Here is a 22842-nt window from a genome sequence, read left to right on the forward strand (position 1 = left end):
CTTCACAGAACTGAAAGCATTGCCTGTCACCTTGGAGCTTTGTATGTAACAGTATCTGGAGTAAGAACAAGTGGAATTGTTTGTTATTTTAAGCCACATTAGTGATCCCAGTTTAGAATGTTATGGCTTATTGACCATAGTGGTGAGATTCTTGTGCTTCTTCTGTAATCATCTTTAATCTACTCAGGTAGAGCTACCTGTGTATTGCAAGGCATCACACACCACATGAAAGATGACCTTGGGGGAAGATAGCTGGTGAAAGGCATCTGCTGTATATCCTAACTATTAGTCAGGTAGCTCAGCTAAACAAAGGTAATAAGCAGTAGGCAGAGAAAGGAGCCAACCTATATGAAAGGCCTAGCACATCCAGGCAACCTTTAAATGTAAAGATTCCTTTATAAGCCTGATTCTAAAGATTCTCTTTAAATGTTGAACTTCCACAGAGGTAGTACAAATACTCCCTCCCTCATTCTTTCCATATTTCCAATGAAACCTCATGCCTTTCTCCCCACCCCCAAAAATGCATTCTACTAGTATCTCAGAAGGTAAAAGACCCTGTTAAAGCCTAGTACTCCACACAAGTTAGACAGTATCTTATGCCTTCTTAGTCACTCTAACTTCTGATGATAAGTTTTTCCACTACTTCAGTAAATGCTACAGCAAGGCCAAAATTACAGGTTTGGGGCTCCTAAAACAGTGCCTAAAGATGAGAGGACTTAACCTGAATACATTTCTCAGAGTTTAACCTCAAAATTAGACCTGTGGGGGTTTTTATTGTTCTGATAACAGATTGTCATCAGTGTCCTAAATGGAGTAATAAATTCTACACAATGTCAGATTAATAATGAAATTAATTTCTTAAAGGAAGCTATAGAGTATGTCCTATTTTTAAGTATGTTCATAGCAGTTCTGCCCATGACAGTCTATCCTCAAAGAAGAGAGACTTATAGTAAAGTGACAGACATTGGTGTTGCCAAGTTGCATCTCTTTAGAAAAGGAGCAAAGAGTTCGTTCAAATGAAAAATGGAAGTCGGAAAAAACAACTCATACACGAGTTGTGAATACTGACACTTCCCATCTGCTCAGCCGTCATTAACACCACAGCAACGAGAGCCACAAAACGGTGTTTGCCCGATTAAAGGAACGGACAATGACACCAATAATCCCAACTGCCAAGCCCCTGCAGTCCCATTATGCCCGTGCGCGGCCACCCCCGGACAGATACGGGGCCAGCCCCAGCGCCTCCGGGGCGGTACGAGGGGGGCGCGGAGCCGCTGAGTTGGGGGCGGTGTCGAGCACGTTCTGCCGTAGAGGGGTGGAGCGAGCTCGCCGGTGCCGCGGGAAGATGGCGGCCACAGCCGCTGAGGTGGTGACTGAGCGTCTGTCGCGACAGGAGCAAGAGCTGCTCTGGCTGACGGCGGAGGTCGCCCAGCTGAAGGGGCAGGAGGCGCCAGGCTGTCCCGCGAGCTGCAGCCCCGAGCTGCAGCGGCTGAGGGCCGAGAACGAGAAGCTGCGCTACCGCCTCTTGCATCTGCGCCGCAGTCTGGCGGCCGAGCTGGGCAAGGCAGCGCCGGCGGAGCCCCCGGCCGGTGGCGAGGTAGCAAACGGGGTGCGGGCACCCGCGGGGCCCTCCTGGCAACCTGCCGGGGAGGGTGGCGGCCTGGCGGGGGCGAGCGCCCGCATCGCTCTGGGGCTGGCCAGGCCTCTGCGGGGAGCGGGAGTCCGACAGGGACTCACGGGGCGAAGCTCCAAGCCTCAGCCCACGATGGTCGCAGGCCTGCCTCGTGTCTCTGCTCTCCTCATGTGCCCGGAGCGCTCGGCAGTTCTGCTCCCAATAGCCCTGCCTTTGCGCAGAGGTGGCGTGAGTTCATCAGACCACCGAAACTTGTGCTTGTGACTCACTAGGCTGTTTTAATCTGCCAGGGTCTCACTGGGAAGAGTTGGCCAGCGGTGGCTGTAATAGTCAAATTGTGGAAATTGTGTTGGAAAGATTCTGCTTGATGAGCAGCATTGCCATGCCTGCTGAACATCAAAAGGAGGCAGTTCAGATGTGTTATGAGAAGTCTTTAATCTGCATTAAGGGCACATCTTGCTTGTAATTGCCTTTTTAGCCTAATATTGCACTTACCTGGTTTTTTTTTTTTTTTTGTTTCTGGGTAAAGTCTTAACCATACAGGCGTATGCTTACTATTATCACTGTTTTCAGAAAGTCTCCAGTGCAAGTCCAACTGTCGTGGTGACTCAAAATAAAGAGGAAAAGAAAAAAGAAGCTGTGAACCTACATCAGAATGATGTGATTATTTTATACCACATAACAGAAGAGGGACTATTGTTTGCCTAGGTTCAGAAAAAAAGTGCTAAAATCTGAAATACTTTGCTATATTTTGAAATCTCAGATTTTGGGAAGAAGGCTCGCTATAGTATGCATATAGAAAAAAAAAGCTTTATATTGCATGTAATTAGTAGATTTGCTTATATGTTCCTGTATCTCTACTTTTTATGTTATAAAATGATTTGGGCTATTGAGAAATAAGGGTCAGGGTACTGTGGTTCCTGAAGAGAGTGGCAGTTTATGAATAGGTGAACAGTGTTCATGATGACTGAAGGCAGATGTTGGCAACACTAGCTGTGGTTCAATAGATCTTAATAATTAGCCTGATGCCAGACTAAAGGAAACTTTCCATCAACTATATTACTTAAATCTGATGCTTTGAATGAACTGGCAGAAGTGAAGTCTTGTTGGAGTTACCCAGGTTTCTCAGCAATGTCAGCCAAATAGAATTCTGGGCAGGAATACAGGCTGCTTTTTAAAGTCGAACTCGCAAAGCCATTTAGGCCCAGATTGCTGAAGGTGCACTGCAGAATCGGAAAGCCATTATAAAATAGCAAGTTGGAGGGGACTGTCCTGTGTATAATTATTTACAAAATGCTTTACTGCATAGTAGTGTAAATTCCTGTAGAGTTAAATCTGGTCTCAGTTGGAACCTCTAGGGATGAACGAACACTGAATAGTTGTCTTCTGTTTCTTTCACAACTATGTATATGTATGATTTATTTGTTACAGCTACAGCATGAGCCAAGCTTCATAGAAGACAGACTGAAGCTTTACGAAGCACTGAAAAAAGAACATGATGCTTTGCTAGCTTACAGAGTGGCCAACCAAAGCAAACCTATCAAAATTACTCTGACAGATGGAAAGGTGGCTGAAGGGGAATCCTGGAAAACCACACCATATCAATTAGCTGTAGGAATTAGGTAACCTGCAGATTCAAGGAGCTGCACTTTTGCAGTGATACATCTGTTACAATCAGTTGTTTCTACTGTATTGCATAAAATATATATGCCATGGTCAGTGGATGGTGACTCTCTCAAGCTGGTTTATTTGGAAAGCATTGAAACTTCATCTTAATGCAGAAGAAGCAGCTAGATGACGTCCCTGATCTGAGTGATACTTGAAGTTCTGTGCTGGGGTTGTATGCTTGCTTCCAGTTAAAAAATGTAACAATCAGTGAGTCTGCTAGGAATGAGTATAGACATCTGTCAGTTTTGTGAGTTACCAGATAATGGTAGAAACTGTTGTTAGTTTTTCCTCCAGAACTGAAAACCACTGAATGAAACTCTCAGACTTCAACAGTCTATACTGTAAAAGTAGGAAGACCACAGAAACAAAAATGAAAGGTCTTTAGATGCTATGAGATGTGGGTGGGGTGTCACGGGGTTTAGAAAACTCAGCACTTTTGCAAATCTGAACCTAAATATTTGGTCATGTGTGATATGTGGTTTTTAGTCAAGCATTGGCTGGAGATGCAGTCATAGCGAAAGTGAATGGTGAACTGTGGGACCTGGATCGTCCACTGGAGGGAGATTGTACTCTGGAGCTGCTTATGTTTGATAATGAAGAAGCAAAAGCTGTGAGTAAACACTTGATTGAGGGGTGAAATTGATTGCAGCATTATGTTTTTTAAATCCTGAATTAAAAATAATAGAAAAATCTCCAAGCTATTAAAGTAATCTATTTGTCATGATTTGACAGAGATTGGATACAAAGTACCTACAATCTGTAAGTGAATCAAATCTTAGTGCTCTTCCCTTCTCTTTTACATAAGCAAGTTACTTCTCAAACAAGATCCATAGCACATTTCTTTATTTGTATGCTAACTTGAAATAGTCTGATGTATTTTAAGACATGTTCTATGGTTTGGCTCACTGTGTTTGAAGATCAGACACTGAATGAAACATTGAGGCTGTCTTACAGGTTATTAAAAATTCTCCAGTATCAGAGTTGAGTCATAAATGAAATCTACACCTCCTTGTCCCAGCACTGTTCGTTAGAAACTTATGCAAGCATATTTTAGTCAATTAAACTATAAATATACTTTGTGACACATCCAAGTTTGTTTTTTTTTAAGAGATTCAGTCTTAAACCCATGTTTGTCTTTACACACTAGGATTAGAATTACATAGAATTATTCATGTTATCAAACTTGTTTGAGGCATTTCAGGAGACTGTAAAGGCTTTATCTTGTAACAGTGACTACAAATGGCCTGAATTAATAGGGACTTAGGACATAAGACTGGTACTGATCTACTGGGTTGTCGGTTCCCCTCTCCTGACATTTCAGGTAATGTGGTTTACAGTCCAGTTAATAAATGTACTGTATTTGAACAATGGTAACTTAATCGGCTACATTGCTTTAGATGTGGTTAGTACTGCATAGGCTTTTAACTGGCTGGAAGCTAATTAATAAATGAACAAGGCACAACAAGTACTAAGGTGACAGAATCGAGATATGATCATCTTTAAGGCTGAAATACAGTGGGGCTTTATTGCTACATTTGCCATTATATTAGCCATTTAGCATACTTCAAAACAAAACCACAAAATGGTTACACTCTCTCAGAATTCAAAAAACACTGATTCTAGTGTATAACCCACTACAGATACACCCCTCTTTTTTTCTTTTTAGTTACACAATGTCAGTGACCCCATCACTTGCTCACCTGACTTTATTTGCAGGTTTATTGGCATTCAAGTGCTCATATTCTTGGAGAGGCCATGGAAGATTATTTTGGGGGCTGCTTATGCTATGGACCACCAATTGAAAATGGATTTTATTATGACATGTATATTGAAGATAGGTAAAAGTAATTTTATGCTTTAATACTGTGTATTGAAACTCTGTACCAGAATTATTTTTGTTCAGTCATGTTTCTGCATTTTAAAAGTAAAGCTATGTATCAAGTATGGTTTTAAATTGGCAGGTTAATCTGTGTGTACATATGTATTGAGATTGTGTGTATATTTAAGTTCAAGAGCAGTCTTCAGTAGGACTTGCAGCTGTTGAATTTTCTGTAAAAAATGTAGTGTGTTTAGGTAAACTGAAGTTCTGGGAGATACAGGAGACAGTTTCCGTGAAGATTCATGGGAGTTTGATTTCAAAGTGCCATAGTCACTTGTAGAAATAGCACATATACACTTAATTCATATTGCATAATGCATTTACTACTTTTGTAATCCTTGTGCACATTTCTGTTTTTTACTTCTTTATCTTTGTGTTGTCAGGGAGAGCACTGAATCTGCATCAGCTGATAACTAGGTCCAGCAGCTGGGTTGAGCCTTTTTCTTTTTTCCTTCTTTTTTCTTAAATCAGATTTACTTTTGAGTTGCAGATCTTCCAAGCATTTAAATGTTCTGGGAATGATTGTAGTGGGTTTGTTCATGGTGATACCATTTGTATTTCTGAGTTTAGTGTCTGAAAGCACAGCTGGTTGTAAGAAACAAGGAGAATACTGTGACAAATCTCAACAATGCATCACAGGTGTTTCAAATTAGACCACTAGAAAGTGGTCATTTAAAAATGGGAATATCAAAGTAACTAATTTATATTTCTCTGTGTCTTTTTTGTTTAGAGGTGTATCTAGTACTGAATTCCCACTGCTAGAGAACCGCTGTAAAAATATAATAAAAGAGAAGCAGCCTTTTGAAAGGCTGGAAGTCAAGAAGGAGATCCTCTTAGACATGTTTAAGGTAGGTCTTTGGATTAGCTGTAATTCTGATACAATGATCTTTTAGAATTAACTTACATAAAATACATGTGACTCATCAGAGTAGTACCTGTCTAGTAAAACAAAGAAAAAGAATAGCAACCTTTTCCCCACTCTTCATGTCCCTCTCAAGTGTCCAGGGTGCTTACAGGCAGTAATAACAACTTTTCCTTACTACACACAAACACGTCAAGTTCAGCGAGATGACCAAGAAATTAGTCCACAAAAGGCATACATTCATTCAGGCTCACTTGCAGAGACAAGTCAAGAAAGACTCTTTTATACAGTGAATATTGCCAGTCTCACTCTACTTTGTTTTAATTGCCTTTCAGAATACTTTGAGGCTTTCAGGTAATAATCACTATGCTTAACACATCCTCAGGAAAATGGTATTTTTGTCTCTCCTCTCTTGTTTTCTAACTTTTCTAAAATGATGCTGAACTTTTGCTTATGTATATGTGATTGTGTGATTTTTAATTACATCTTTTACTGTTGCATTTGCATTATTAATACATAATTTAAAAATATAAATTTGAAATATAATTTTATTAGACCTTTTATTGATGTTGATGACTTTTGATGTTTCTCCACACAGTATAACAAGTTTAAGTGTCGTATCCTTCATGAGAAGGTGAACACAGCAACTACTACAATATACAGGTAAAGAAAATCATGTTAAAAGGTATGAATATTTCTGTTGTTAGGTATATTTTGTTTAAATTGAGAGAATAATTTTTGTGGGTTTTTTTGATGGTGTTTTTTCTTGAATTTGCAGTGTTACAAATGTATACTTAATAGTGGCTTTGAATATATCAGGCATTAACTTGTTTGCCATTAGTGATGTATTTTAAAATGCTGAAGTGTTTTGAAATTAACATTTTTCTTTTGGTGTATAGATGTGGTCCACTGATTGATCTCTGCAGGGGTCCACATGTGAGACACACAGGAAAAATCAAGGCCCTTAAAATACTTAAGGTAGGTTTAAAATAACTGCACATTAAAACTTAACTACACTATGGGTCAGTTTTTGATTTATTTGTGAATTTATTTCTCCTAAAATGATAATGCTAGGATCCTTTGGATGGTTTTCTTTGCTTATTCTGAAAATAGCCCTTCATTTCTTTCCCAGCTCCTTCTGTACAAATAGAACTACAGACTTTCATCTGATTCCAAGGTTTACTGACCTTGGAATGACCATCACAATTGTACATCACTGAAAGTTAATAGTGTCTTTTTTTGTTGGAGTATTGGTACAGTATCATGTATGCTTAGGCTGTAATGAAGACCACTGCAAAAGTACTCAAACTAGGAGTAACTAGATAAGGTGTGGAACCAATTATACCATGCACAGGGGACAAGTGCAGTGTGTAAGCTAATGTGTCGATACTGTGGTAGTATCTCCAGTCACCACTACGCTTAGTAGTACAATGTTTTTACTGTTATGCAGTAAATGGATGTCCAAGATACTGGGTTAGAAAGTAGTATTTTGACCTTGTAAGATCGTATCTTTCAGGTACAGAGGGTAAAGTGGAGCCTGGCAGATCTGCAAGTGCTGCTGTTTAAAAATGGCATCATTCACAGGAAAGTCAGAGATGGTGTTTGCAGATGTCTTTGGTAGTAATGAAGTTTAAGTTACTCGCAGATGGTAATTTTGGTAACCTTATTCGACTGACTTCATTGGAACATTCATCATAGTTGATTTTGCAGATTCCTAACTGAAGTTTATGGAACTCTGAGTTCCAGGGATTGTGTTAGTTTGTTAAAACAGCTAGCATTCAGTTGACATAGTGAGTTAGTTTCATTTTGTCTTTCCTGTTTTCCTACTGCATTATGTTTTGAATGTAAACAATTCCTGCTTTTTTTGAAGATATGAGAGTTCATAAAACACGCCATGAGTTAAAACGAGGTACCTAAGTAGAATAAAAATACGACTTCACAAATCAGTTTGTCTTCATATGCTGACTAAAAGGCAATGCAACAATCTTTGTATTATCAACAAATGCTGGATGACTGCATATAGTTCTTTTCCCACAGGGGCTGGGGATGGGGGGTGGAATCACAACATTTGAATGTATTAGTGTTTGTTCCTCTTTTCCCTGAGATTACATAATAGTAGCTGAAAGTATGGGTTTTGTACAACAGAATTCTTCTACGTATTGGGAAGGAAAATCTGACATGGAAACTCTGCAAAGAATATATGGAATATCCTTTCCTGACAACAAAATGATGAAGGAATGGGAGAAAGTTCAGGAAGAAGCCAGAAACCGGGATCATAGGAAAATTGGAAAGGTACACTGTTTCATGGTCTACTTCTCTTTTATGCTTCTATAATAGAACTAATCCTTCTTTGTTGTTTTTCTTTATTTGTTTTTCCAAATTTAATTCTACAAACTCACCTTGTCACTTGCATACAAATGTTAAGTGTACAGTGGGAAGAAGTAACACAGTAGTCACTTGCTTTAGGAAAATGTGTCTTGAACATTTTTATGTAGAATCTTTTCAGATCCTACCTAAATCACTATATTTTGCATAGAAGAGAGAAGTTACTGGAAATTGTATAAATAGTATGGTTCTGCCATTATTTATTATAGGCATAAATAAGGTAATAGCTGTGTGTTTGTACATGCAGTACTTGAGATGTCATAGATAGTGTTCTTGTATTCCTCTACTAGATTAGAATGAACAGATTTAATCTTATTTGCGTGTAAGTTGGAAGACTTTGGATTGACACAAGGATTATGACCCGATATCTGTCCTGTTAGCATGTGGTCTCCTAATTGTTGTGACCTTTGCTATGATTTTGTAGAGAAGGTGGATTTACAGGGAGGGTATTTAAGAGAAAAGCAGCTTTGTGAGTGTTTAAGCACAATGGACAGTACAGGTGAAAGCAAGGAAACAATTACTTGAATAACTTGTGTGTGAAGGTCGGCATCATGGGCCAAGAAGATGCAGACATGAATTTCTCCTTGCTTGCTGGCAGAAGATTACTTCTGTGCCTTTTCAAAACCAAATTGCCTAGTATTGCTCAAACAACTTATGTAGTATTTACGTATCCAATATCTATGATGCTGTTGTGGCTTAAGCCCAGCTGGTAACTCAGAACCGTGCAGCCCTCACTCTCCACCTTTTTCCTTCACCGCCTGCTGCTGGAGGGATGGGAAGGAGAAAGTCCTTGATCAAAGTAAGCATTACTTAGTGACTGAAAACATTGGTGTATTATCAGCACTGTTCTCAGGCTAAAGTTGAAAACACAGAACTGCACCAGCCTCTAAGAAGATGAAAAATAACTGGTACAGCTGAACCCAGGACAGATGCTGAGGCTCTCTAAAGGTGTATCACAAACACACTGCTGAGCTGCTGGTTTTGAGACTCAATTCTGTTAAAGCATGACTTGCTCACAAGCTTAAGCCATCAACCTTCAGATGTGACAGTTACATGCTTAATTGCTTTGGTTGCTGTGATTGGTCAAGGCTTTAGGATTTTGAGGAAAATTCTTAAGTATATTCACACAGAGTGTCAAATGGAATTCCACTGTTACTACAAACTTCTGAGAGTAAGAACTAGATATAAATTAGCTACTGTTGTTGAGAACTTGTAAACCTGGAAATAATCTTCCTGCTGTAATATTTCATTTCTGTGAACAGTGTTGACATGTGAAGTAGTCATGTTCTGCAGTTCCATCTGAAGTGGTCTTACAGCATTCTGTTTTAATTTACCTAGGAACAAGAACTCTTCTTCTTTCATGATTTGAGTCCTGGAAGCTGTTTTTTCCTCCCCAGAGGTGCCTTTCTCTATAATACACTTGTGGATTTCATAAGAGTGAGTATCTATTAATGTAACTCCTAAAAAGCTTAATACCAGTTGTTGATCTGAAGTGGTAGGCTGTTCTTAGCACTGAATTATCCACAGAAAGAGAAACATCTGTATATATATAAAAATGTACCAGATTTTTACTGTGGTTATACAGACCTAACCTTTTTGAAAATATGTCAGAATAAAGCTGCTTTTTCCAGTTTTGCAAAACCTACATGTGTAGGAGTCCTTTAACCTTCCCAGTAAATCACCATCATAAGAACACTGTTAAAAAGAATAAGGCTTTTGCTTGTCAAAATACCTGTGAACTTTTAAATGTTAAACTTGTTTTATAGGATGAATATTGGAGGCGTAATTTCACTGAAGTTGTATCTCCAAACATCTTCAACAGTAAGCTCTGGGAAGCTTCAGGACACTGGCAACACTACAGTGAAAATATGTTCTCTTTTGAGATTGAGAAGGAAACTTTTGCCCTTAAACCAATGAATTGTCCAGGACATTGGTTTGTACCCTCAACTGTAAAACTTATTTTTCTACATTTATCTTTGTGGGGCTGAGGTGAAATGATGTTACCACGTATTTTTATAACAGACTGCTTAAGCAACCAGTGTGTCCAAACAGATGCCATGACAGCATCCCAAAGAAGACCAGATATAATTCTTGTAGGAGGATCTTTCAGTAGGTGTGCACTAAGTGAGCTAGGTTTATGCATGTTAATAATATTCTGTACTACTGAGCAAACACAAATTGTGTTCAGTAGAGGTAAGTATCAATTGTGGTATAGCAAAAGAAAGTAGAGATGAACCAATCTTGATACTCTGTCAGCATTTTTTCTAGGTGGTCTTTAGCAATACATTTAAAGTGCTGCACTTTCTCTGTTTGCTTGTCTTTTAGGATGCAGACAACCTAAATGAATACATACTTTAAAATTAATTACTGCGTGTGCTGATCTTGTTTTAGTTTCTGTGTTGTCTTAAATCTATGAGAAGGGTAAAATGAAGGTTCTTTTCCTTCTAGCTTGATGTTTGCCCATCGTCCACGATCCTGGAGGGAAATGCCTTTTAGACTTGCAGATTTTGGAGTTCTTCATCGAAATGAACTCTCTGGGACTTTAAGTGGCTTGACTCGTGTAAGGCGCTTCCAACAGGATGATGCTCACATCTTTTGCACAATAGAACAGGTAAAAAAAAAAAACCAAAACCAAACCAATCCCCTAAAACCAACCAGCCCTCTCCCCGTACCAGTCATCAAAAAACCCGCAAACCTTTTCCCTCCCAGTGCAAACCATCATTAAACAAGAAAAAAAATCCCTGAAGTATTTTAACTCAGACTTCTTCTGTTGTGTTGCTTTGCAGCATAATGCTGCTTTTGATGGTTCGTTTTGTGGGGTTTTTTGGTTTCTGTGTAGGTTTAGGTGGTACCTTCTTACTCAAACATATTTCTTAAGGTTCTGCCATATTGCTGAAATCAGTAGCTGGTTGAACGTCTCTGCTACAAGTTTCTGAAATAGCAATTCTGTAATTTTGTGTTACTTATTTTTATATCAAAAGAAACAAACAATGTTATTTGAGGGATGATATTGATTGTGAATGATGTGGTAACATTTGCTGCATAGAAGTTTTCCCTTTAGAAAATTATGTGGGGCACCTAAATCCCAAAACCTGAGATTTTCTGCATGTCCCCATGCAAACAGAAAAAGTTGTCGATCATATTTTGTTTTCTGTAGTAATGCTGAATACTTTGTTTTGTCAATAATGCCATAACTTTAGTGGAACTGTATGAATAAATTGATGTACACTTGTCAGGTCTGAATCACACAGTTTGGCTCCAGAAGTCCAGGCTTAACAAGAGCATTACTTTTCTTGCCATGCTTTGAAGCCACACCAGCCTCAGTTCTCTTCTCACCCATTACGTAGATTTGGGCTTGTAGGATGTAGTTTTGTGTGATTTTTTTTTTCAGTTGTTTTTATTTGTTTTATGGACCCATATTCTGGTGATGAGGAATTCAGTAAATCCAATAATGTTTTTAAGTAAAAAATTAACTAATGTATTTTATTTCTGTTTAAGATTGAAGAAGAAATTAAGAGCTGTCTTGATTTCTTGAAGTCAGTGTATGCTGTCTTTGGTTTTACCTTTCAACTGCATCTTTCTACAAGACCAGAAAATTATCTAGGAGAGTTAGAGATCTGGAATCATGCAGAAAAGGTAATTCATTTAAAACCAAAACAAGCCTTTAATATCTCTGTTTGCAGAGGTGGATATTTAACTAAGTTCTTTCATGTTGAATAGCAAAATAAGTGAAATTGCTTACATCAGGTGCTAAGCATTGTCCTTATTGGAAATGCTTATTGAAAAATGTCACATTACATGCAGAGTTTCTGTATAAAATGAGAGCTTTCTGATTCTTACTTAGCCCCTTATCTTGAACTGATTAATTTTTATTAATCTATTTTTCTGATTAACCACATTTGTACAAAGAACTACTTTTATTTCAAGTATTTATTATAAATGAGTAACTTCTTGACCAGTAGGAGTCATGTTACATGTTGACTCCCTCTGTATTTCAGAGGCAGGTGCTTTGACTTACAGCAATAAAAAGCCTTGCCATACCTTTTATAAATTACTCTTTTTTTTTTTGTGATTAGCAACTTCAAAACAGCTTGAATGATTTTGGAGAGCAGTGGAGTTTGAATCCAGGAGATGGAGCATTTTATGGTCCTAAGGTTGGTGAATCAGCATTTTAATACAGCTTTGAGATGGATAATAATACAGACACAATTCAGGCAGAGTATATGTAGTAACTGTGTTATTTTGCTTCACAGATTGATATTAAAATCAAAGATGCTATTGGCAGGTACCATCAATGTGCTACTATCCAGCTTGACTTCCAACTACCCATTCGATTTAATCTTACTTATGTTGGGTGAGTGATAAAGCTAAATATCTTCCTCTTTGAAATGAAATAATTAAATCACAAAAAAGTTAGTTTTATTATCTGTAATTCTCGTTTAATTGACATGTACTGATGCTTTGTTGCTTACTTAATTAATGAGCCTGTACAGCCGTAGCCTGATGAGGAGGTAGAACATCCTTGGTTAGTAGAGGACTCAGTCATGAAATTGAAGGTACTTCCTCAATGTAATGGTAGGTCACTTTAAATGTAAATGCTGTTGATTGCAGGAAAATTTCCTGATCCGTGTTGTCTGCCAGTTCTGAAGACAACTGATCATATATAATGCTAAAGGAAACTTGCTGAGTCAGTTCTCACTTTGAGCCTAGTCACTGTGTCTCCTTTGAAGACATTGCTTAGAAATTCAAACGTGTCTTAAGGAACTAGTATGTTTGTAATTAAGTACTCAATTCTTTTTGATCAGATAAAGTAAGTTAACTTTGAGGAACATAAACCAAATGTGAACAGTTTTTAATGAAAATCTCACTTTGGCTTCTAGCTAGGAAGAGGCATATTTATCCTCTGAGTGAATTAATCTTAGTACCGTGTTGACATGAACACACATTTTCTGGGTTGTTTTTCTTGATATATTTGATTTTGCCTATTAGAAAGAGTTAGATGAGGAAGATAAAATAAGAATAGTTGTTTTTTTGGTCCTGCTCTATCTTCTACATTAGATGTTCCAGCTCTTTGGTAGATGATAATACTGTTATGAACAGCAGCCAGCTTTTTTTAATCACAGGATTGTAATTTAAAGAAAGACATCAATAGTAAGAGCAGGTAAAATCATATGCAACCAAATAAAAGCAAGACATAGCGGAAAAATAAGAACCAAGAACATAAATATTAAAAAGCCCAGATGGAACTGAGTACATTGAGTGTCTTTTTAAACTTAGGTGTTTCTGCTGATGCCATTAGCTATAGGTATGGCTATTTTAAGTCACTGGATTATTCAGTATTCCTTTAAAAGCTCAGGTGATTGAAAGTATATTTTTAATAAAGCCAGTAGATTTTGTGTAAGTAAAAGTTACTGTATTTTATCTTTCCATGAAAAGTAGAATCAGAAATGTTAGTAGGATTCGCTCTGTGTGAGCTGAAAGATTTTTGGTTTTTAACTTTATTCTTTTTTCAGTAAGGATGGTGATGATAAGAAAAGACCAGTGATTATTCACAGAGCTATTTTGGGATCTGTGGAGAGAATGATCGCTATTCTAGCAGAAAATTATGGAGGAAAATGGTATGTGGCACAAATACAAAGACATGCTTAGCAACGTAGAAAATGGAGATGCTCCATTATGCCCCATATATTATAATGCAAAATAATACTCCTAGAATTTTCTCAAAATGGGTAGGTAAGATTACAGAAAAAAAGTTTAATTTTACAGTTCAAGTTGCATGGTATCCTTTTATGGATAGTTCATTAACATAAATTCAATTTCATGAGGTTGCAGGAAAAAACATACAGTAAAGTAGAAATAAGAATTGTAATTGAATGTATGTGTACTGCATTATTCTTGTTCCTTTCTTCTTAAAAATAATAGTATTGTACTGGGAAGATGTTAGACATATGTAAAGGTGTAAAGCAATCGCAAACACAGACATGAATTAGTCCTAATACGTAAAATATTTTTTTTAACTTGTAAGATGTATTGTTTCACCTTGAATGAACTCTGAAGGTATTTCTTCATGAATGTATTTAAAGTATTAAGGAAAAGTTAATTTTTACTTGTAGCCACCTACCCCGCTGTTCACATTTCACTATAAAATTATGTAAAAACTAGAAATCATATGAAAAAATCAAGTTCTGTTGGAAGTTCTGAATTCAGCTGGGAAGTAAACAGGTGTTCTGTGTATGTTGTTTTACTGAAATCAATCTGTTTACTATTTTATGTGAACTTGAAAAGAGGAAGGTAACCTATTTTTCAACACCCTTAGCTAACATAAATATTTTTATGAAATAAAGAAATTGTTATTAGGAAAGTGACTGGATATTAATGCAAATGTAACATGCATATCTATTTCCTGTTTTTCTTGTCCTGCTTGCCAGGCCGTTCTGGCTGTCTCCACGGCAGGTCATGGTCGTGCCTGTGGGACCTACTTCTGAAGAATATGCACAGCAGGTGAGAGTAGGGCCTTGCTTTTTACAGTAGCAAGCAGTTTTTAATAGCTAGGACAAATAATATTTGTCCTAGAAAAAAGAGAGAATGCTGTAATAATTTCAGAGATGTACTGGGGCGGGGGGGGGGGGGGGGGGGGGGGGTGGAGGGTGTAAATCTTTCCATGTAGTCTAAAATTTGTATAAGCCTGAGATAGGCTTATGTAGCTTTTAAGTGTGTAAAGGTTATGTAACTGTGTACATACTTGAGTAATTATTAAAGAAGAAAACATTCTGAATGATAAACCTTGTATACGAACTCTTTCATTACAGAATTATCTGCTTAAAGTAGAGGCAGAGCTGATTTCTTAAATTTCCCAGCATGTATACTGTTGACTACATGCTTGGGTTTACCCCTTTCTCCTGCTTTTCCTTTATTGCAAGCATAAGTGGGTTTGTTCATTCTCTTCTTTCTTACTTCTCAGTGAGGAAACATTTCTGACATTGTGCAGTGTAGCTGTGAAGAAATCAGCAAGTATTTGATATGGATGTTACCTTGTATTGTGTTCTAACTTGAGTCCTGCTAAGCCCTCAAGTGTGTACAGTTTTCTTCCAGTAACTTAATGGACTTAATTACAATGATTCACAAGAGCAAAATTATGCATATACACAAATTAATTATTGAAAGAGATCAGGGATTACAGCATGTACAAATTTATGTTGTAGAATATATACAGTAATATTGAGTGGTTTGTTCTTTGTGGTTTTTTTAGGTTTGCAACAAATTTTTTGAAGCAGGATTTATGTCAGATGTGGATCTTGATCAAAGCTGCACGTTAAACAAGAAAATCAGAAATGCACAGTTGGCCCAGTATAACTTTATCTTGGGTAATTGCAGCACCACATTTCTGAATATCATTTAATGTCAGGCATAGAGTTTGTCTAGACTCTCATTTTGTAATGTAGGTAGTCATTTTTATATTGTTTGTGCTGTCTTGCAGTGGTTGGAGAGAAAGAGAAAGCAAATAACGCTGTCAACGTGCGAACAAGAGACAACAAAGTTCATGGAGAGATTTCAGTATCTTCTGCTATTGAAAAACTCAAGAAATTAAAGAGTTTACATATTCCAAATGCAGAAGAAGAATTCTGATGTTGCCATTAGGAAAAATAATTATTAGCTGCCCATGTGTAATGGTATTTCTTTCCTCCTGTACAGCAGTAATGCTTATTTGAGAATTTTCAATTAATGGATACGCAAAATAGACACATGTAGCAATGTTGGTGCTCTAGGAACAGCATGAGAGGACAGATGGAACTGCCAACTCCTTTAACAGTTGCATGGGATTCCAATCTGTGCAAGTTGCAGAATGCTTATTCTAGAAGTCCTGCACCTCTGCTAAAATATGTAGGCTTTGCTATGGAAATAAATCATGAGGAATGGGAGGCAGGGAGCTGTACTGGCTGCTGCTGTGACTGCTGATGTGACCTGGATTCCAAAGCTTGGCGGGTGCAGCAGGAGCATTTTGTTGCTGATTTTTTTTTTGTTTTTTTTTCTAACTCCAGATTATATCAAATTTATTTGTGGAGGAGTGGCAGGGAAACAGCTTGGTTCTTCCTGAAAGCATGTTCACAGGCTGCAAGTACATGAGTGTCGATTGGAAATGTAAGTGGCACTTATTGAATTGGTTTGATATTTGGTTCTTGTAAAGGTGATTGCCAAGAATGAAGTTGAATTACTCACCCTGTCTGTGTGTGTGAAGTGTTTTATTTTTTCCCATGTTTGCTGTTGATTTGGGCTTTTGTCTAGAACAAACAAACCTTTGAAAAAAACATAATTTTTTGCTGTATTTGTTTGGGACACTAAAAACACTGAAACAGGGCAGATGACAATTCTAAAACACATCATGTTTGAATTTACAGTGGCCATATTTATCTGACTTCTTCATGCTTAGAAATTATTTTGAAGTTACTCTTGCAGGCAATAGAATCAGATTTTTGTTTTAGATAAATTTTTATAACTTTTTTTTGTTTTTATATGCCTTTTTTACTTACAATGCATAGATAATGTTAAATATGTTACTCAGTTATCCAAGCTATACAGCTGTAGCTGTTGTAATTTAAATAGCACTGAAATGATGCAGGAAATACTACATAGCACACAAGTGTTATATAAATAAAAAGCTAATGCTTTACTTGCATGATGTGTTCAATCAGCCTATTTTTGTATTAGGTTGGTTTGGGTATCTGTTTTTACCCACTGCTTTTCCCCTTCTTAAAGAAGAAGAAAAAATTAGAGCAGCAAGTGCCAGGGCCCTGTTCTGTTCTGCTTCACAGAATTAAGGTGGGCTGTGGAGGCTGATTCATGTTTATATTTAATAATATATTGTACATACAATATTTGATCTATTCAGAATGTAGAATTAAAATTATCATGTTTGGTTGGGCTTGGTTTGTTTTTTTTTCCCAGTAAGTTTCTAGGTTTTGCAAATAAAACCTAGCTTTTTAGCATACATTATTAGCCTTTTATGTTTTCAGAACGGCTTGCGACAAAAAGAGGGTCACGGAGGGATAGAAATCAATGAAAATAATTTAAGATTTTTCTCCAGGGAGCAATAGGGAGAGGAGAGACTGGCCTGCAGCAGCGGGAGGAAAGCAGCAGTCTCTTAGGGTAAAACAAGTCCGCGATCGATACCGTTCCGCAGGCGCTGCTATGGTAGGCAAGGGCGGAGCCTGCCTCTTCCTCCCTTCCTGCCGGGCGGAGCTGCTTGGGTGCCCGCCCCTCCCTCCCCGCGTCTGGCCGCGGTGAAGCCGGCTGGCGGCGGCGGAAGATGGCGCCGGTGGCGGTGCTGCGCTCCCTGCGGAGGCTCTGCAGGGTCGCGCTCTTCGTGTCCCAGCTCTACGTTCTCTCGGGCCGCGGTGAGCGCGGCCGCTGCCGCTTTGCCCGGGCTACCCGGGGTGGGGAGGGGAGGATGGGGCAGAGGAGGGAGCTGCTGCCTGCCCGCGGCCCCGCCAGCGGGTCGGAGCTCCTGGCCTGGCAGGGAAGGCCCGAGGAAGGGCAGCGCCTCGCCTGCCGGTGGAGGCTGTGCTCCTGAGCGAGTCGGGGCGGGACCCCGCGGGTCTGGCGGCGGAGCGGCCGCGCTGGGAGGTGACGGTGCCTTCGGTTGAAGAGGCGTAGTGGCTGCCCTGACCGGCCGCGGGGGGGGGGGACATGGCAGCTCTGCGCTGTGCTGGTGCTTCCTGCGGCGGTGCTCCGTGGCAGGGGCTCCTCTCCTGCCGGCTCCTGGTCGTGAACCGGAGCGGCGCTTGGGCTGCAGGTGCCAGAGCTGCGCTGTGCGGGGTGTTGCCCGCGGGCTCGTGGAGTGCTCTGCCGCCGCTAGGGTCGCACGGAGACAGTCATGGCTGCCGGCCGGCTCGGCTGTTCCAGCTCCGTCAGAAGAGGAGCTGCACTGCTACATTAAATGAGTTTGTTCAGTAGCAAAGACTGCGTGAAATCTGTGTTCTGAGCAGGCCTTTTTAATTCTTATGAATCAAAAAACAAGACTGAATTAAAATAAATACTGTCTAAAAGGAACAATTCTAATGCTTAACTTTTAACACAAACATTCTACTACGTGCAGAACAGGAAGATGAATTTTTTATTTGATTTCTACACTTTCCATTTGTAATTTCAGTGTGCTGAAATCAGACTGTTTCTGAAGATTAATTTTATTCTAGAAATATCACTTCTGTGTTTTTTTTTTCTTGTAGCAGGATCTTTGATGACTACAAAGCATTCACAGCCACAGTCTGCATTTGCAAAAAGCCTAACTTCGACAAGCACAGATACTCCCTATTTTAAAGAAGCAGGTATGATACTATGTTGTTTCTTTTGTCTTTCTTTTGTGGGCCTTTTTCCTCACTGAATTGAGTTTAATAGTCAAGTTCTTTGATTATGCCGTAGAAACCCCTACATGCTTTCAGTGGTAAATGCCACTGTAGTGTAACTTACTCTCCAATGACATTAACAATTAGGTTTGGATAATAGAATTAGAAAAATTGGTCCATATAAGATCTTATAACTAGAAAACAATCAGTTAAGCTGCCGTTGTGGTTCATGTTTTATACCCTCTCAAGATAATGGAAGTTCTTGAAAGACTCCAGCATTCAGCAAGACTGTGCTACTGTTCCGTCTCCAACATCAGTATAGCTTTCATAGCTCACTGAGGGGTGCATCATGTTTTGCTGAAACACTTTTCTTGCCACTAATTTAAGAGGTGATTCTGAATGCGTACACACAGCACACAGCTGAGCTAGCTGTAAACTTAATTAGATCTGAACTAGGTTATATGTGTCAGCCTGCTTCTGTACCTAAACTGATTACTTCTGCTGAGAAATCCTGGCTGAGGAAGCACTAATCTGTGTGAAGCTCTGCTCTGGTGCTGCGTTGGCTTGTGTTGTTGTGCTGTCCCGGGCAGACCTTCTGTGAGATCCTTGCAGGGTTGTGTAACTCCTCCCTGCTGTGTTTTGTAGCTCAATTGGCTATTGCAGTGTTTCCCAGAACATGACCTTGTAATGCTGTTCACTGGGTAATAAGGAAAACGCTTTATACAGCATCAGTCACATGTATATGTATGATGTACAAAATATTATATATATGCATAAATAACCTATGTATGTATAGAACACATGCATACATATACTTCAGATTCTATAGCTTATTTGCTTTCTTGATTTTATTCCTTTTTCACCTTTCAGAAAGTACAGAAATTCCATCTTATGTGACTAAATGTCCTAGCAACGGGCTTTGCAGTAGATTGCCAGCAGACTGTATGACATGTAACACAAACTATTCCTGTATATATGGGAAGCCGGCCACTTTTGATTGTAAAGTCAAGCCACATGTTCACTGTGTGGTAGGTAACCTATTACTTTTAAATTCGAATTTAAGTCATTTAATTAAATGTGGCATCTTGTCTTAAAGTACAAAATACTGATTTCCAGGTTCTTACATATGCAGGTTTGCAGCTGTGTGATACACTTAATCATTCAGCCGTTGATGAAGAGACAGACTTACCCTCTCTGTTTTGCCTTTCTTGCATTGCCTCTTGTTCCACAGCAATGCATTTCAGCTAAATCAGTTAGCTGCCAGTCAGAACTGAAGCATTTCAAGTGTGGGGAGGCTAAGTGGCCCTCAGAGGTACAGACTGCTCTTGCAGGTGAGATTGAATGAGTCCTCCTTTTGGCAGTAGTCTTAGATGGGAGGAAGCAGTAATGTTAAACTGCTTTAATAACTATCAGTTTTCTAATATTGATTTTTCTATTGTCCTTGAGTACACAGAGATAGAAAAGAGGGTAATTGCTATTTTGCCCAAAATGTCTACTCATGAAATGTAATCTGATGCTGCACACTGTGGATTTTTTTTTAATTACCACGGAAGCAATAACGCTGTCCCTTTCTAGGATCAGAATAACCTTGAGCAGGAGAACTTTACAATTAACATGACCTGCCAGTTCTGCTGGCAGCTTGCAACAACTGATTACGTGTGTACCAATTCTACAAGCTGCATGACGGTTTCTTGTCCACGACAGCGCTATAATGCCACTTGCACCGTGCGAGATAATGTTCATTGTCTAGGTAAGGTGGACAAATACAGATTCTGTAATGGGTAAATACAGTGATTGTTTATGTCCGTGGCAGTAGCAGCCTGCACCTTGATGAATCTGTTTCATTTTTTTATTGTTACACTGTAATTTTTAAGCATAACAGACTGTTATGATTATCAGTCAGACATGTAAGTGTATACATTGGCTTTTGTTACTGTCAGAGAGAAAATACTTCTTTATCTAATATGAACTGTCTCAGTAAGATCATTTTAAGAAATTAATGTTGGTTTCACCACCTAATTTTCCCCTTATTTATTCAGTGGCCTTGCATGTTTTCTGTTGTGGGACATAAATTGATCAACAGGGGACTGCAGATTATGTGTGAGGTTTTGTGTTGACAGCATTTGTGTCAATTAGTTTCAACCCTTTTAGACTCTTGTTAGAGAAATACTGTATTTTCTTACTCATTACGTGGCCTTTGTTGCATTAAGGTTTGAATGTTTTCTAATGTTTAGGTAACCGTGTCTTTCCCAAGATGCTCTATTGCAACTGGACTGGAGGTTACAAGTGGTCTACTGCCTTGGCACTAAGGTACACAAGAACTGTTAGATAATGTTAAGCTAAAATAGATAATACTACTAATACTATGTGGTTAGGTTTTTTTTCCCCCATTTTTTAAAATATATTTTAAACAGTCAGGGCTGAAAATCAAAGTTATTTCTTGGCATCTGAAATGAATGCAGCTGTTTCTGAGTTTGATAGCTGTCACTGAACTGGCTGTAGTTGGTATCCACTGGTTACAGCTTCTTTCCTAGCTGTAACAGCTGGAAGTGCCTTAAACAAAGTGTGTTGCCTTTTAAATTATTATGGAAGAGACCAGTGTAGCAGTTTTGAAAGAAAATTGGTTATTTTTTTTAATATTAAGCCACTAGAGCTCCACAATAGTGATTTGAAAGTAACTCAAGTTATTTCGGTCATAAGACCTTTTTCATTGTGTTTTTTCAAAATGGTAAATATGATAAATTAAGTGGAGAGACTCTGTTCCTGGAGCCAAAGATACTACAAGACTGATCAGGAAGGAGATCTAACCCTTTATAGCAAGAGTTGTTCTCTTTACCACCAGCTGGAGAAACTTACTGTTGCTTGACTACTGTTTGGGGCTGAATTTAGCATTTGGGTCTGTTTCTGTAGCATGTTTATTGGGGTATTTTTAGCTTCTAGCTTAGAGAAGTTGAGACACATTTCTGAATTTGAGAGTTTGGGCTTTTGTTGCTTATCATGAGTGAAAAACTCTGAAGTCTCTGGATAGCATTAGTTAGCTAAGAAATTTTCATCAAAAGCTTTCTCATTTAATAACCTAGTTAGCTATATTTGTACAAAAAAAAGAGTGTAATTTCTTGAATGATGTAGAGCAAAACTACTACTGACGTGTAGGCACGTTGGAAAGAAGTGTGTATGGGTACCCAGACTGAGTTTCTCTAAAACTAATAATGAATAATGTTTTTATTCCTATAGCATCACCCTTGGTGGATTTGGTGCCGATCGTTTCTATTTGGGCCAGTGGCGGGAAGGTCTGGGAAAACTCTTCAGCTTTGGTGGACTTGGAATATGGACACTAATTGATGTGCTGCTAATAGGTGTTGGCTATGTGGGACCTGCAGATGGTTCTCTGTATATCTAAATGTGGGTGCAGCATGTTTTGGAGAGGAGTAATTGCTTGGAAAGGGCTCTGAATAAAAGAATGTAGAGGTGCAAGCCTTTCAGGTAGAGTGAATAACATCTGTTTTTCTATGTGCATACATTTTAATGTACAGTATCTGTACTTAGTTTGCCTTTAACTAAGGTAAAATAAAAGAGTGGATCACTAAGTTGAAATTCATTTCTTTTCTTCTACGGACATGCTATTTTTCTATGAAAAAGGTTGAACAGCTAACCCAGTTCTGCACTTGAACTTGGATAATCTGTCAAGCACCAAAAGAGATGCAAACTAACTTGAATATTGAGTTGTTTACTTTATATTTATATGCTTGAACTTGACTTTACAGTGAACTTCCCTAAATATTGTAGCAATATATTTTTTTGTGGGAGGATAATTTATTTGCCTGAATGACTCTGGCAGTATGTAGATCACCATGTTTCATGTTAATTACATTTGTATCTTGTTTTGGGATATAGCAAGAGCTAACATTTGCTTAGTGCCTTGATGATTTAACATTGTACAATTTTTAAAGTTAGATTGCAGTGACACTAAAATCTAAATATAACATAGTTGAAATAGATGTTAGGATCGTTCCAGAACGTGTTTATTCGGGTCGGGTTTGAGTTGTGTGTCAGTAACAGGTACAGTTCATAAAGT

General features: G+C 38.6%; 2 protein-coding genes across 6 annotated transcripts; both read left to right on the top strand.

The window, feature by feature from the left end:
- The first annotated feature begins 1326 nt into the window (after nucleotides 1-1326).
- LOC101870541 (threonyl-tRNA synthetase 3) lies at nucleotides 1327-17100 on the top strand. 3 transcript variants are annotated; one of them, XM_031045933.1, is made up of 20 exons: nucleotides 1327-1597; nucleotides 2207-2293; nucleotides 3065-3255; nucleotides 3788-3911; nucleotides 5018-5139; nucleotides 5911-6028; nucleotides 6641-6705; nucleotides 6942-7020; nucleotides 8188-8334; nucleotides 9766-9864; nucleotides 10194-10360; nucleotides 10876-11038; nucleotides 11926-12063; nucleotides 12504-12581; nucleotides 12681-12781; nucleotides 13941-14045; nucleotides 14856-14928; nucleotides 15677-15791; nucleotides 15905-16097; nucleotides 16467-17100. In XM_031045933.1, the coding sequence occupies exons 1-19, from the start codon at nucleotides 1346-1348 to the stop codon at nucleotides 16051-16053; spliced, it is 2373 nt and encodes a 790-aa protein (XP_030901793.1). In that variant the 5' UTR covers nucleotides 1327-1345; the 3' UTR covers nucleotides 16054-16097; nucleotides 16467-17100. The 3 variants fall into 3 exon arrangements, with proteins under 3 accessions (XP_030901793.1, XP_005145729.1, XP_030901794.1); XM_005145672.3 differs by having other exon boundaries at nucleotides 15905-17100; XM_031045934.2 differs by lacking the exon at nucleotides 2207-2293 and having other exon boundaries at nucleotides 15905-17100.
- On the top strand, nucleotides 16475-22354 carry TM2D3 (TM2 domain containing 3). 3 transcript variants are annotated; one of them, XM_031045935.1, is made up of 6 exons: nucleotides 16475-16566; nucleotides 18651-18749; nucleotides 19638-19795; nucleotides 20343-20517; nucleotides 21002-21077; nucleotides 22002-22354. In XM_031045935.1, the coding sequence occupies exons 1-6, from the start codon at nucleotides 16527-16529 to the stop codon at nucleotides 22165-22167; spliced, it is 714 nt and encodes a 237-aa protein (XP_030901795.1). In that variant the 5' UTR covers nucleotides 16475-16526; the 3' UTR covers nucleotides 22168-22354. The 3 variants fall into 3 exon arrangements, with proteins under 3 accessions (XP_030901795.1, XP_005145727.1, XP_005145728.1); XM_005145670.3 differs by lacking the exon at nucleotides 16475-16566 and adding an exon at nucleotides 17692-17819; XM_005145671.3 differs by lacking the exon at nucleotides 16475-16566 and adding an exon at nucleotides 17692-17819 and having other exon boundaries at nucleotides 18654-18749.
- The last annotated feature ends 488 nt before the right edge of the window (nucleotides 22355-22842 follow it).

The sequence above is a fragment of the Melopsittacus undulatus genome, chromosome 9, assembly GCF_012275295.1.
Source record: "Melopsittacus undulatus isolate bMelUnd1 chromosome 9, bMelUnd1.mat.Z, whole genome shotgun sequence".
NCBI classification, from domain to species: Eukaryota; Metazoa; Chordata; class Aves; order Psittaciformes; family Psittaculidae; genus Melopsittacus; species Melopsittacus undulatus.

What these genes read in the sequence shown, in the direction of transcription:
- LOC101870541 (XM_005145672.3), top strand. Translation starts at nt 1,346, where the DNA reads ATGGCGGCCACAGCCGCTGAGGTGGTGACTGAGCGTCTGTCGCGACAG. An exon ending in TGAACCTACATCAGAATGAT is followed by an intron (nt 2,294 to 3,064) that starts GTGATTATTTTA and finishes TATTTGTTACAG; the next exon opens with CTACAGCATGAGCCAAGCTT. An exon ending in GACATGTATATTGAAGATAG is followed by an intron (nt 5,140 to 5,910) that starts GTAAAAGTAATT and finishes TTTTTTGTTTAG; the next exon opens with AGGTGTATCTAGTACTGAAT.
- TM2D3 (XM_005145670.3), top strand. Translation starts at nt 17,732, where the DNA reads ATGGCGCCGGTGGCGGTGCTGCGCTCCCTGCGGAGGCTCTGCAGGGTC. An exon ending in TCCCTATTTTAAAGAAGCAG is followed by an intron (nt 18,750 to 19,637) that starts GTATGATACTAT and finishes TTCACCTTTCAG; the next exon opens with AAAGTACAGAAATTCCATCT. An exon ending in AGCCACATGTTCACTGTGTG is followed by an intron (nt 19,796 to 20,342) that starts GTAGGTAACCTA and finishes GTCCCTTTCTAG; the next exon opens with GATCAGAATAACCTTGAGCA.